General features: G+C 46.4%; 1 protein-coding gene across 1 annotated transcript in view; it reads right to left on the reverse strand.

The window, feature by feature from the left end:
- The window catches only part of CFAP221 (cilia and flagella associated protein 221), a 269,346-nt gene that overhangs the window by 76,500 nt on the left and 177,548 nt on the right, over positions 1 to 15,298 (reverse strand). Inside the window, 6 exon segments of the mRNA XM_029605315.1 lie at positions 1,805 to 1,963; positions 2,142 to 2,312; positions 2,412 to 2,519; positions 4,016 to 4,096; positions 12,848 to 12,973; positions 12,975 to 12,988. Coding sequence (XP_029461175.1) covers positions 1,805 to 1,963; positions 2,142 to 2,312; positions 2,412 to 2,519; positions 4,016 to 4,096; positions 12,848 to 12,973; positions 12,975 to 12,988 — 659 coding nt within the window.

Below are 15,298 nucleotides of genomic sequence, written 5' to 3' on the forward strand. Positions count from 1 at the left end.
CGTTTCCGGGCTTTGCCAACCCGGGAACGGCCTGGCCATGCGCTGGGGCTTCAGTCCCCGGGCTAAATTTGCCTGCCCTGCCAAGGAGGGGCCTTCCTCACCCGGCGGGCAGGCTGAGCAGAGCCCCTCACGCGATAGGCGCGACGAGGGCTGCCCACATGCTAGGCAGGCTGCTGGCCGCGGCATCCTCAGCAAAGAGGAGTTGTGCGCTGAAGAAAAAAAGTTAAAAATAGAAATGATTGGCAGCCCGCCGGCAGGAGTGGAGCTAGGGGAGTGAAGCCTGCATGCTCCTGCCTGTCTGGCTGCCAGTTCAATCCCAGGTAAAACCAAATCTTTTAAATCTTCTTCTTATTATATTTATTTATTTATTTATTTATTTTAAACTCTGAGCACAACAATGGAGCACTATTTTCCCTAGGCAGCCAGAGGTGGGGGGAGACGACCGACTGGACCACCAGCCTTGGTCCCCACACCTGGAAGCAATCACGGACTCAGGCTATGCTCCGCACAAGGGGCGAAGCCCCCCTGAGTCCGGCAAGAGCCAGGAGATGGGACCATCTCCTGCACAGAATAAAAATTAAACTCCTCTACAATTTTTTTTTTTTTAATAGAAAGAAATCCAACCAAAGTCCCTAAGGAATAATTACTTGTTTGATCCAAGAAGAGAAAAGAAGGCTGACTAGCCTAAGTCAGGAGACCGAAGGGTGAGCTGATCCACCTGCTGGAGACAGACAAATACTGAAGGGTTACAGGATAGGCTCTGTTCTCTTATAGGATACCCTTTCAGTTTTGGTCTGTCTCCACCTGCTGGAAAGGAGGCTCAACCCCACGGTCTGGACTGATCCGGGTACGTAAAGGGAAAGAGCTATTTAGCTGGATAAGTAAGATAGATGAATAACTAGCATTTGAAGACTTATCTGGCTAAGTGGCATACATTTGCTATGCACCCATATTTTTGCTCCCAATTTTAATCATTTACATGAGGAAATGTAACTCACATATTTTCCTTAGCATCTGTCGGCTTTTATGCGAGTAAATTATCACATTTTATAAATTGCACATGTGAAGGAAATTATCACTTTTACCAATTAATCCACCGGTTTGCCCAGTCTATCTCTAGGTCATCAAGACTCCCTGGTTCTTCAGCCTACATTCTTCACAGTTAATCCTGACCCCTCATCCCAGTCAGTATTTGCCTTTAAAGAATTATATTCTAATACTTGATAATTAGCAAGTGGAAATATGTGCAGGTAAGAGCCGTACACGCATTGCTTTCGCAGGTTATAAAATAGCATTTTATATGCGTTAATGTTGGTCCTACCACGGAATGCCCTGGCCTATCCCAAGCCTACCCCTTTTTTATACAAGCAGATTCATCCATGCACCATTATGTGTGCTTGTATGTTTGAGGTTTATGGAATAGCACTTGCACGAATATGCGCTACTTATGTGTGTATATGTGCTCATATATACGCACAACTCTTTGAAAATTCACCTTTAAGTGTTCTCTGGAGCTGAGAATAGAAACTCCTCAAATTATATCTTCCACATAAATGTTAAAACAACATCAGTAAGAAGGAACCTTACTGTTAACAGAAAAAGCAGGTACTGAGGCAATATTCAACTGGAATTTTACAAACAGAAAACAGTACCACAAAGCAAAGTACAGTCACACACTGAGCCTAGAATGGGCATGGACAAAGCACCACATGCAACAGAAATATGAATAAATCCAGTGATGATATGCATCGTTGATAGTGATAGAGGGAGAAAGTTATTAACATGATATAATGAATGCCTGTACCTCTCTATGGAGGAATTTCCTTTGTGTGCTGGTAATGCTGGATTCTCCAGCACGCTCGAGGCTGACCGTATAGTTTGGAAGAGGACAAATATAGTATTCTAGATCTGTTTCTGGATAAGGCAGCGAGTTTTTGAATGCAAATAAGTCCGGAGCTGGGTCCTGAAAAGGAAAAGGGAAAAAAAAGGGTAAAATCAATCTGATTGCTTTTTAGAAGATTTCATGCCATATTTAACAATAATCTGTAGCTGCAAAGTCTGAAATTCAATAGTATTTATATAATAGCAGTTTATGTTGTCAAAGATTAAAGAAAATGAATAATGCTTTTATTTTTACTCACAAAAGTAGAGAGAGCGTGATGAAGTGCAGGCTTTATCAAAATTTCTGGGGGTAAAAATTCTAAGACCGTAGGTTCTGTTTCTTCAAGTTCTTCTTCCTCAAAGACGTCGGGCTCCAGCATAGTAGGTCCATAATGCACTCTATGAGAGGTCACGGGCATTAACATCTCATCCTGAAAAAGACAAAATGCAGTTTTGAGCGCTTAAGAGTAAAATACCAGGTTAAAATAATAAAAACAGTAATGTAGTGATTTGATTGATACGGATACTACCTCAGGGCCATCCCTGAGAGCGCGGGAGAGTTTGGAAGGTTTGTAATCAATGGCCACGGTCAGCAAGGAGAAAGGCTTGTAGCCCAGCAGTTTGTAGTGCTGAGGGATCTGCATATTAATAAAGACACTTCTTCAGAACGCAGGCAAGTAAAGGAAATCACTGCACAGTCAATTTACTAAAGTTACTGAACTAATCGGTTTTTCTGAGCGTTTCACAAGTACAAAACTTTGCTAATGACATAGTAAGCGCATCAAACATACAGCATGTTACACTGCTGGGGCGCTGCTGGGGCACTGCTGGGGCGCCACACAATACAACGGGTTGAAACAGGTGTATGTTGTTTTTCCAATAAGGGATCAGTTCCTAACACCATTTAGGAGCGTCTGGTAGTATGAACCCTACCAATGTGTGCACTGGATTCAGACTAACAGCGCAGTCAGTACAGCGTGAGATTCAGAACATGCAGATTATAGGCTTTGACCTGCACTATGGCTGCTTAAATATCACTTAAGGAAAGAAATAATGGAATATATGGCTTCTGATTCTAGGTTTTTCATAAAATGTAAATATAGCTAATTCTGAGCTTTTGTGGATGCATAAAATAAGTAATTTTTTGTTTTTTCATGTAGTTATATTATTTTTCGGTTGTTGCCCCAAACTCCACATAATACTTTCTTACGTGGGATACTGGATGTATAATAAAACCCCCAAACCCAACCAGTTCATCCCCAGCACACTTTCCTCCACCTCTCGTCCCCAGCACTCTTATCCTCTACTAGTTTATTTCCAGCACACATTACCGTCAATATGTAATCTACACTTCCAAATCTAAGTGCCCAGCAGAGGTGCAGGGAAGAGACTTAAGAGAATTTCACAAAGAAAAGGTGGAACATGCCATGTTTGAATGCTTTAGCTGCTATATGAGAAGTTATATAGCGCGTGGACCAACGTATTTTGCTACAGACCCCCTCCCACATTGGACAATTTGGCTGTGGGGCTTTTACCAGTATCAGTGTTCTAATGCTTGTTTCATTCACTTCAGGCAATCCTGCACAGGACCAAAAAGTCTGTGGCTACTTTAACTTGCAGACTGCAGCTCGAATTTTTACAGTGAACTTATGCACGTAAGCCCGCTTGGAAATTTTTGCAAGTTTGCCAGGTCCGTACGTAGATTTTCCTGTCTACCTTCGAAACTGCCCGCGTTGTTTCTTTTTGAGAATTGATCACTGCAAAGCGAGTGTGCTTACAGTGCCCACGTGATTTACACCTGCTATGTGGTTAGCAGGTGCAAAACATCATGTGTACGTTTGAAAATTGAATTTACATGCACTGTTTTTTTTTCCCTGACCTGCAGGAAAATAACACATGTGGATTTAAAAGCACAAGCTAAGTGCATTATTTTCTGATCCTGCCCAGACAACACTGCCCCTCAACCTATCTAAAAGTATGTCTGCCTTGCAGTTTCGCACATAATTTTAGTTGGATGAGGAAGGTCATAGAATTTGTGACATTGATGCAATGTAATAAAAATACTGGAAACATCATAGTTACATGTACTGGGTTTATCTGTCATGCAAAAAGAGGAGAATATATAAAGGATAACCTTTAAGTTGTAGAATGGAAGGATGTGTTTGAGATGAACTTCAGCAGGCTTGACGGGGACTGACCCAAGAACGTCTGGTGCCTAAAATCACAAAGCATTGAAAGCTACAGTTTTTCCTTTTCCATGACAAACAGAGAACATTTTTAAAGATAGCAAATGTTGCTTACCTGTAACAGGTGTTCTCACAGGACAGCAGGATGGTAGTCCTCACATATGGGTGACATCATCAGGATGGAGCCCAATCACGGAAAACTTCTGTCAAAGTTTCCAGAACTTTGACTGGCCCCCACTGGGCATGCCCAGGTTGGCACTAACCCTGCAGCCAGCAGGGGTCCCCCTTCAGTCTTATTTGAGAGCTACAGGCAGTGCCAAAAAAATAAAAAAACAAAACGTTACGAACCCAACACCGCGGGACGGCGGGCGGGTTTCGTGAGAACTAACATCCTGCTGTCCTGTGAGAACACCTGTTACAGGTAAGCAACATTTGCTTTCTCACAGGACAAGCAGAATGGTAGTCCTCACATATGGGTGAGTACCGAGCTGAGGATGTCCGAACATGCACCAAATGTACCCAACGGCTTGCAACAGGCACAACAACTGGGGTGGAATTTGGTAGAGAGCATCCTGAACCCCACCGGGCAGGTGGAAGGATGTTGGTACGTCACGTTGGAAATAGGTTACGCAGGACAGATTGGCCGAAGATGAAATCCTGTCTTCCGGCTTTGTCCAAGCAATAGTGGGCTGTGAAAGTGTGGAGAGAACTCCAGGTGGCAGCCCTGCAAATGTTAGGAAGCGGCACCGATTGTAGGTGTGCTACTGAAGTCGCCATGGCCCTCACAGAGTGTGCTTTGACACAGTCTTGAAAAGGAATGCCTGTTTGCTGGTAGCAAAAAGATATGCAGTCCGCCAACCAGGAGGAGAGAGTCTGCTTACCCACAGGTTGCCCTAATTTGTTAGGATAGAAAGAGACGAATAATTGAGTGCTCTTCCTGTGGGCAACTGTACGGTCTAGATAGAACGTTAGAGCCCGTTTACAGTCAAGGGTATGCAGAGCCTGTTCCCCTGGGTTGGAGTGGGGCCTGGGAAAGAAGATAGGTAGTATGATGGATTGATTAATGTGAAATTCCGAAACTACCTTAGGCAAAAACTTAGGGTGAGTGCGGAGTACCGCCCGGTCCTGCAGGAGTTTAGTGTAAGGCAGATAGGTAACTAGGGCCTGTAACTCACTAACCCTGCGAGCTGAAGTGATAGCCAAAAGGAAAATCACTTTGCATGTGAGGTATTTTAGGTCACAGGAGTGAAGAGGTTCGAATAGTGGTTTCATGAGCCACCCGAGAACCAGATTAAGGTCCCAAGAAGGGGCCGAAGGACGTAAAGGTGGCTTGATATGGAGCAAGCCTTTCAGAAAACGTGTTATGAGGGGTTGTACCGATATAGGGACATCCCCGACTCCTTTATGGAAGGCCGCTACCGCACTGACATGCATTCTGATGGAAGAGGTCTTTAGACCTGATTACGATAAATGCCAGAGATAGTCCAAAAACCTTGGGATTGGACAGGAAAAGGGATCAAGGGATTGCGAAGAACACCATGATGTATACTTTTTCCATTTATAGGAATAAGATTTTCTTGTGGAAGGCTTCCGTGAAGCAATCAGGACATGAGAAACTGAATCTGAAAGGTTAAGTGGTTGAAGGATTTACCTTTCAACATCCATGCCGTCAGGTACAAGGCCTGAAGATTGGGATGGCGTAGACATCCGTCATTCTGAGTGATCAGAAGCGGGTCCGTTCCCAAGGGAATGTGCCTGCGGATGGAGAGATCTTGGAGTATGAGAAACCACACTTGGCATGGCTAGTGAGGTGCTATGAGGATCATAGTTCCCTTGTCCTGAGGAGCTTCACGAGAGTCTTCGAGAGAAGAGGAAGTGGAGGGAATGCATAAAGCAGACCGGTTGCCCACGAGAGGGAGAATGCATCTCTGGGCTGAGAGCACTCGCTCCGAATGAGGGAGCAGTAGTTGTCCACTTTGTGGTTCTGAGGGGACGCAAAGAGGTCTATTTGGGGATAACCCCATTGCTGGAAGAGAGAGGTCGCCACCGAGGGGTTGAGAGACCACTCATGCGGTTGGAATACATGACTCAGTTTGTCTGCCAAAACATTGTGCACTCCCGGCAAATAGGTGGCCCTGAGGTACATCGAGTGGGAGAGCGCTTCCGCCCAAATCTGCGCAGCTTCCTGACACAGAAGGAAGGAACCTGTGCCTCCCTGCTTGTTGATGTACCACATGGCCACCTGATTGTCTGTCTGAATCAGGATGACGTGATTTGACAGGCGTTCCTGAAAAGCTCTGAGAGCATATTGCATTGCTTGAAGCTCCAGGAAATTTATCTGGTGTTTAGCTTCCTCTGGAGACCAAGATCCTTGTATCTGTAGATCGTTCACATGAGCTCCCCACCCAAGGTTGGAAGCATCGTTGGTGAGAATGAGTTGAGGATCTGGTAGGTGAAAAGGCAGTCCCTGGAGGAGATTGTTTTGATCTTTCCACCAGGCGAGAGACAGACGGAGTGTGTCGTTGATGTAGACAATGGTTGACAGAGGCTGAGTCGATTGAATCCATTGTGACCTCAGAGTCCAATGCATGAGCCTCATGGCCAGGCGGGCCATTGGTGTGAGATGGTCTGAGGACGCCATGTGTCCGAGAAGGAGAAGGAATTGCCAAGCTGTTGCTGTATGCTGAGACTGCAACTGGTGAGCGAGGGACACAAGGGTTTGCACTCGTTGTCGAGGTTGAAAGGCTTTTGCCTACAAGGTGTCCAAGTCTGCCCCAATGAACGACAAAATTTGAGATGGGACTAAATAGGATTTCTCGTAATTGACGAGAAATCCTAGAGAAATTAGAGTGTGTAGGGTCAAATTCAGGGACGATTGAGCGGCTTGCTGGTTTGGGGCCCTGATTAACCAGTCGTCTAGATAGGGGTAGACGTGAACACCTTCTTTCCTGAGAAAGGCTGCGACAACTACGAGACATTTGGTAAAGACTCGTGGTGCTGATGCTAGGCCGAATGGAAGCACTCGGTATTGATAGTGCTTTGGGCCTACTAAAAACCTGAGGTACTTGCAATGAGCTGGAGATATCGCAATGTGGGTGTATGCTTCCTGGCGGTCCAGAGAGCAGAGCCAGTCTCCTCTTTGTAGAAGAGGTAGAAGCGAGCCCAAGGATACCATCTTGAACTTTTCCCGCTGGAGGTACTTATTGAGGGCACGTAGGTCCAGAATTGGACGAAGGCCCCCGGAATTTTTGGGATCAAAAAGTACCGGGAATAGAACCCTAGGCCTTGCTGCGAGAGTGGGATGGGTTCTATTGCTCTTAACTGGAGAAGAAGGGAAACCTCCTGCTCCAGAAGAACAGAGTGGTCAGTTACTCCCCACGCTTGTAGAGGTGGTGAGTCTGGTGGAAGAGCAAGAAAGTTTAGGTGGTAACCCTGAGCAATGATTGCTAGCACCCATTGGTCGGTTGTGATTGAGTGTCACATGCCGTGAAAGTGGCACAATCAACCTCCCACTGGTATGCTTGGCAGAGGAATCAGGCTGCTGCTCTCCAAGGGAAAGTCAAAAACCTGAAGCAGGCCCCGGCTGGGAAGCTGCTTGTGGCTTTTGTTTCCGGGGCTGGCGAGGCTGAGATTTTTGATAGGGCCTCGTAATTCGGGAACTTGCTGGTGGAGGATAGTACTTCCTTGGGCGGAAGAATGACTTCTTAGAGTCCTTTTTGAAGGGCTGCCTAGAGGGGAAGTCAGAAGGTATCGATGAGAGCTGTTTGAGGGTCTCATGATGGTCCTTTAACTCAGCCACTATTTGCTGAATCTGTTCACCGAACAGATTATTTCCTATACAGGGCAGGTCAGAAAGCCTGTCTTGTACTTCTGGGCGAAGGTCAGAAGACTTGAGCCAGGCCCATCGTCTTGCCGAAATGGCAGTTGCAGATACTCTAGTGGAGGTGTTGAAGATATCGTAAGCTGTTCTTATCTCATGCTTTCCTGCTTCAAAGTCCTTGTTGACAAGGATTTGAAGATGTTCTTGGAATTGGTCAGGCAGGGTTTCAGAAAAGTCCTGTATTTGCTTGAATATGACCCTGTTGTATTGGGTCATGTATAGCTGGTAAGAAGCAATTCTGGAGATGAGCATGGCCCTTTGGAACACTCGTCGACCGATATTGTCTAGGAACTTCTGTTCCTTAACAGGAGGGATAGAGGAGTGAGGCTTCATCCTTTTTGCTTTCTTTTGAGCTGATTCTACCACAACTGAGTGGTGGTCGAGCTGAGATTTTTGAAAGCCAGGGGCTGACTGTACTAGGTAGGTAGTGTCAGCCTTTCTGTGTACTAGGGCAATGGATCCAGGGTTTTCCCAGTTCTTTTTGAGGAGGTCAAGAAGAACTTGATGAATGGGAATAGAAGTGATCACTTTAGGGGCATCCAGGAACTGGAGAAGCTCCATCATCTGGTGCCTATCATCTTGCTCCGTCTGAAACTGAAAAGGGACCAATTCCGACATTTCCTTCACAAAATTAATGAAAGAGAGGTCCTCTGGAGGAGAACGCTTTCTACTTTCAGTAGGAGAGGGAGGTGAAGGCAAGTCATCGGAGTCTGTGGAAGTATCATCACCCCAGGTGCCATAAGGATCAGCAGGATGACCTGTAGGACGAGAAGGGGGTTGGATACCCGAAAAGCCCAGCTGAGGCTCCGAGAAAATCGAAGGAAACACCGGGGGCACCATGGACGCCCTGGGGGGCATCGGTGCCGGCATCGAAGGCATAGATGGCGCCGATGTGCGTATTGCTCCCGATGAATGAATCGGTGGTGAGGGACGACATGGCATCGATGGCTGAGGCAATACACCCGAAGGAGGAATGCGGAACGGTGTTTCTCCTCCCGATGAAGCCGTCATCGGGGAGCGCACCGGAGCCATCGGAGACCCAGGAATCACCAGTGGAAGGGCAGTCATGAGCACCTCCATCCGGGATAGCAGCGGTGCCAGCGCTGCTGGAATCGGGTCGGTGACCGGTTCCACTCTCGGTGCTGGTGTCGGTGCCGGAGGAACCTGGAGTCGTTGCATCGGGATAAACACTGTGGATCTATAAAATCAAGAGGCCGTCAATAAAGAGTGGGTGGCTCGCCAGAATGACGGCTACTGCCTGGAGATAATACCCTTATTCAATAAACATACACATGGTTACTGTGACTCCAACATCACTCTAAGCTACAACAGCAAGAGGAAATGTGGAAAAAAAGGATTCGCACTCACAAAGTGGGGAGTAGCTGGCTTGTTACGGCGGTTACTACCCCAAACCAAATAAGCCTGATACTTCACTTTCAATGCATATCCAGCATAGCTCTCTGCTTCAACGGCAGGGGAGAAGAAAAACTGATACTTCACGCATATCCAGCATAGCTCTCTGCTTCAACAGCAGGGGAGAAGAAAAACTGATACTTCACGCATATCCAGCATAGCTCTCTGCTTCAACGGCAGGGGAGAAGAAAAACTGATACTTCACGCATATCCAGCATAGCTCTCTGCTTCAACGGCAGGGGAGAAGAAAAACTGTTACTTCACGCATATCCAGCATAGCTCCCTGCTTCAACGGCAAGGGAGAAGAAAAACTGTTACTTCACGCATATCCAGCATAGCTCTCTGCTTCAACGGCAGGGGAGAAGAAAAAAGGATTCGCACTCACAAAGCGGGGAGTAGCTGGCTTGTTACGGCGGTTACTACCCCAAACCAAATAAGCCTGATACTTCACTTTCAATGCATATCCAGCATAGCTCTCTGCTTCAACGGCAGGGGAGAAGAAAAACTGATACTTCACGCATATCCAGCATAGCTCTTTGCTTCAACGGCAGGGGAGAAGAAAAACTGATACTTCACGCATATCCAGCATAGCTCTCTGCTTCAACGGCAGGGGAGAAGAAAAACTGATACTACCCGCATATCCAGCATAGCTCCCTGCTTCAACGGCAGGGGAGAAGAAAAACAACCAATAAGGGCTGAATAACACAGTCTGGGTAAAACAAATAAGCATGGGTGTAGCTTGCTTATTGCAGTGGTTACTTCCCCTACTACCCCTAACTAATCAAGCTTGATATTTCACTTGGATGCAGCTCCATCACTGCTCTCTACATTAATGGTGGGGGTGGAAGGGAAATAGAACCAAAGAGCTAAGAGAAACAGATAAGTATGGGAAAAAAATGTGTGAAGCTTGCTGGGCAGACTGGATGGGCCGTTTGGTCTTCTTCTGCCGTCATTTCTATGTTTCTATGTTTCTATGATGGCCTCCTGGACCAGCCGGTCCAGTTCTTCCCAGAGATCTAGGGCAATCAGCCCCGGCTCCGTGACGGAAGAGGGAGGCTGAGGCACAGTCGGAGGGACCACCTTTACAGGCGAAATCGTGACTCCCAAACCCCGATCGATGTCCCGGTCACAGGAGTGGTCGGTGCCATTCCTGGACGGGGCTTCTTCGATGGTGGCTTGGGCGGTGGCGAGGTTGATGATTTCGCTCCCTCGACGGTCCGAGACTTACGATGCCGATGGCGATGTTTCTCCCTACGATCCCCTTGATCTTGAGGGGGAGAAAGGGGAGTCGATGGCCGTGAAGACGTCGATGGCGGACGTTCACCGGACTGTTGTCGATGCTGGTGCAACTTTGACAGTGCCGATTCCGATGATGTCGATGCGATGGACGGCGTCGGGGTGTGAGCACAGAAAAGGAGTCCCATCTTCTCCAATCTGGCTTTGCGACCTTTTGGTGTCATGAGGGCACATTTGGTGCAAGTCAGGACATCATGCTCACGGCCTAAACACATTACACAGACTCCATGAGGGTCTGTGATAGACATGGTGTGAGTACAGTCCGGGCACCGACGAAACCCCGACGCCATGGCCATAGAAAAAATCGAGCCGCGGTACGGTCGACGGCCAGTAGGCCGCGAGGGCCAAACTCGACGGTAATCAACGAAAAACGGTGGAAAACTTACCGGAGTACCGCGGCCTGAGAAAAGTTAGAGGAGGGACCCCTGTAGGGCAATCTAATTTTAATTAACTCCATGAGGAAAATTCCTGTCAGGAATCTCTTCAGAGCTCCTAAACCGTGAGGCTACTGCTGCACGGAAAAAAGAAGACTGAAGGGGGACCCCTGCTGGCTGCAGGGTTAGTGCCATGCTGAGCATGCCCAGTAGGGGCCAGTCAAAGTTCTGGAAACTTTGACAGAAGTTTTCCGTGATTGGGCTCCATCCTGATGATGTCACCCATATGTGAGGACTACCATCCTGCTTGTCCTGTGAGAAAAAATGTGCCTTTCGGGTTTTCTTGCCACTCCTTTGTCCATGACCGCTCCTGTTCTGTATCACTGCTGTCTGTATTCTGTCAGAGCTTATCCTCCAGGTCCTTTCAGCAGCAGGGAGTCCAATGCCTTCCATCTGATAATTCAGAGGAGGCTTGTTTTGTCCCTTTTTTTTTCCATACTACTACCTACAATGTCAGGACTACTTATGGCAAGAAAACAGGCTGCCATTTTCTCAGAGCTGCTTAAAATCCTACATTCAAGTCTCCAGAAGGCAGCCCTTGGCTCTCCTCTTTCCCTGATCCTATACTTAACACCAACTGTGTTATTTAATGTCCTAAGCAGAGCAAAGCTAATGTTCCTATTTAATAGTGAGAAAGTTCTAACTCCTAGGTTAATGGACTACATTCAAAGTCAAGACTTCAAAAGTGGAGAAAAATCAGATCATCCTGTTGAAAACATTTCACCCAAACATAGCTTAGTTTTCCTTGTATCTCAAATATCAGTAAACTATTCTCCTAATCTATTTGCTACCAGGTAACAGTATGGATAAGAGATGAGGGTGGCAGGGTTGAATTTCCCTTTAATCAGAGTAGGCACATGCATGGAGGTACCTTGTGTACCATGGGTGCTGAATCCCCTTAAAGGGGGGGGGGGGCAGATCTGAGGTGAGAGAGGGTTACCCACTAATGCTGGTGCATCTGTGGAAAGGAGCCTACCTCATCCCAATAACTGACCTCCTTCCACCCCGATCCTGAAATTTCAGCAGGAAGAACACCCTTTCACACACACCCCCATCGCATAGGGCAGACTAGAGGTAAACCCAGTCCTGGAGGGTGAGGGGATTGCCTTTATTGCAGAACCACATGCCTTTGGACAATTAAGCTGCAGTTAATACTTTCATATTAGAGTACTTCTGACTTTTAAAAAATCTTCATTCCCAGCCATCCAGGGATTTTCAGACATAATTAAAAAGAAACAAAAGTAAAACAAGACACTGTTTTATTAAAGACAATCAACCTTGTCCCAAGCACACCTAGGATTAGGGGTGCCAACTGGCTCCAGATTTTCAGAACAAGTTGATGCAGTCCTGGGTTTACCCCATTGCACGCAGGGACTTGTTCTGATTTACCTATTGCATTCCCTAAGAAAATCAAGACTATAAGTACCTGCATGCAGGGGAGTAAAACCAGGACTGGATCAACCTGTCCTGAAAATCTAGAGCCAGATGAAAATCCCTACCTAGAATGGTTGATATGAAGTACTGTACTTATGTAAATGTACAATGTTGATCGCTTTGTGTGTTCAATAAAGTTTGAACTTTCAATTATAACCAAAAAGCTTGTTTTTTGATTGGCTTAGATAACAAACATTTTCAGTGCTCAGCCACAAAGCTGTGGATCTGCTATATCCTGGGGATCCCCATGGTGAGAGAAAAACTTTACTGATGAAAGTGTTTTTAGTTCATTTCTTTTCAGGAGTGCTTAGTCTGTTACCTACCAGTGCATCCTGCCTTTCAGCTGGATGGTGGAAGGGGAAAAAGAATGGCTGCACTTTTTCTTCGGACAGCATAAGAGGGGACTGCAATGTCCTCCTCACTGTGAACTTCAGGGATGAGGTCTGCCAAACTCTCTTTTGAAACTGGGGGGAAAAAATTATTTATTTGTAGACATTTGATATTCTGCCTCTTATCAAGGATGGCCTCAAGGCGGATTGCAAAATTAAATCAGACGATCGCTTTTGAGACACCCTATAGCTGGAATCATATTTAGTGTTAGAATCGCAGTGGGACCCAGGTGCATAATTTAAAGACCTGTAAATTTATTTATTTATTTGTTAGGCTTTTATATACCGTTGTTTAGACTAGCAGTCACAATGGTTTACAAACATTTCAAAAACATACACATATTTCAATAAAATATATAAAAACAATAATAAAAATAATAAGACAGTAATAACAACATAAAAGCATAATATCAACATTTCATTTTAAGAAAGCAGAGTTGCTTACCTATAACAGGTGATCTCACAGGGCAGCAGGATGTTAGTCCTCACATATGGGTGACATTGTCAGGATGGAGCCCAATCACGGAAAACTTTTGTCAAAGTTTCTAGAACTTTGACTGGCATCTACTGGGCATGCCCAGCATAGCACCAACCCTGCATCCAGCAGGGGTCCCCCTTCAGTCTCGTCTTATAGTAAAAGTACATGCAAAAAATAAGAAAACGTAACGGGCGGGTTTCGTGAGGAATAACATCCTGCTGTCCTGTGAGAACACCTGTTACAGGTAAGCAACTCTGCTTTCTCACAGGACAAGCAGGATGGTAGTCCTCACATATGGGTGAGTACTAAGCTGAGGATGCCCGAGCAATGCACCAAATGTTCCCAAAGACGTGCAACAGGCACAACAACTGGGGTGAAAATTTGGTTAAAAGGGCATCCTGAACCCTGATGGGTCGGTGGAAGGCTGTTGATACATTAATTGGCAAATAGGTGGCGTAGGACATAGAAACATAGAAATGACGGCAGAAGAAGACCAAACGGCCCATCTAGTCTGCCCAGCAAGCTACACACTTTATCCATTTTTTTCCCCTTTTTTTCTCTCCCACCTGTTACTATTGGCTTCCAGTACCCTCCAGCCCTAATCAATTAGGGGTAGCAACCGCTGACTGGCTGAAGATAGAATCTTGTCTGCCAACCTTGTCTAAGCAATAATGGGCTGCAAAGGTATGGAGAGAGGTCCAGGTAGCAGCTTTACAAATGTCAGTAAATGGCACCGAGTGGAGGTGCGCTACTGAGGTCGCCATGGCCCTGATAGAGTGTGCTTTGACACGGTCTTGGAGCGGAATGCCTGCCTGCTGATAGCAAAAGGAAATACAGTCTGCTAATTAGGAGGAGAGGGTCTGCTTTCCCACAGGTTTACCCAATTTGATGGTATCAAAAGAGACAAACAATTGAGTGGACTTTCTGTGGGCGGCTGTACGGTCTAGGTAGAAGGCTAGAGCACGTTTACAGTCAACAGTATGCAGAGCCTCTTCTCCTGGGTTTGAATGGGGCTTGGGAAAGAAGCTGGGTAGTATAATGGATTGATTAATATGAAACTCCGATACTACCTTAGGCAAAAAATTAGGGTGCTACCCTGTCATGCAGAAGTTTAGTGTAAAGCGGGTAGGTGACTAATGCCTGTAACTCACTAACTCTGCGAGCGGATGTGATCACCAGAAGAAAAATTACCTTCCAGGTGAGATAGCGGAGATCACAGGATTGGAGAGGCTCAAACGGCGGTTTCATGAGCCGCCCCAAAACCACGTTGAGGTCCAAAGAAGGGGCCGGAGGGCGCAATGAAGGTTTTAGGTGCAGCAAGCCCCTCAAAAAGCCTATTACCAGGGGTTGTACCGATAGGAGACATCCCCGACACCTTTATGGAAGGCGGCCACCGCACTGACATGCACCCTGATAGAGGAAGTTTTCAGGCCTGATTCTGACAGGTGCCAGAGATAGTCAAGAAACTTTGCTGTGGAACAAGTGAAGGGGTTGATGGACATGGAAGTACACCATACTGTAAACCTGTTCCATTTATAGCGATAAGACTTTCTTGTGGAAGGCTTTCGAGAAGCTACCAGGACACGGGAAACTGGCTCTGAAATGTTAAGAGGTTGAAGAATTAACCTTTCAACATCCAGGCAGTCAGAGATAGGGCCTGGAGGTTGGGGTGACGTAGGCATCCATCTTTCTGAGTGATCAGAAGCGGATCCTTCCCCAGAGGAATGTGCCGGTGAATTGATAGGTCCTGAAATATTGGAAACCACACCTGGCGTGGCCAATGAGAGGCTATCAGAATCATCAATCCCCTGTCCTTTCGCAACTTCACGAGAGTCTTTGAAATGAGTGGAAGTGGAGGGTATGCATAAAGGAGACTGCCAGTCCACGAGAGGGAGAAAGCGTCTCTT

The sequence above is a fragment of the Rhinatrema bivittatum genome, chromosome 6 (assembly GCF_901001135.1).
Source record: "Rhinatrema bivittatum chromosome 6, aRhiBiv1.1, whole genome shotgun sequence".
Lineage (NCBI taxonomy): Eukaryota > Metazoa > Chordata > Amphibia > Gymnophiona > Rhinatrematidae > Rhinatrema > Rhinatrema bivittatum.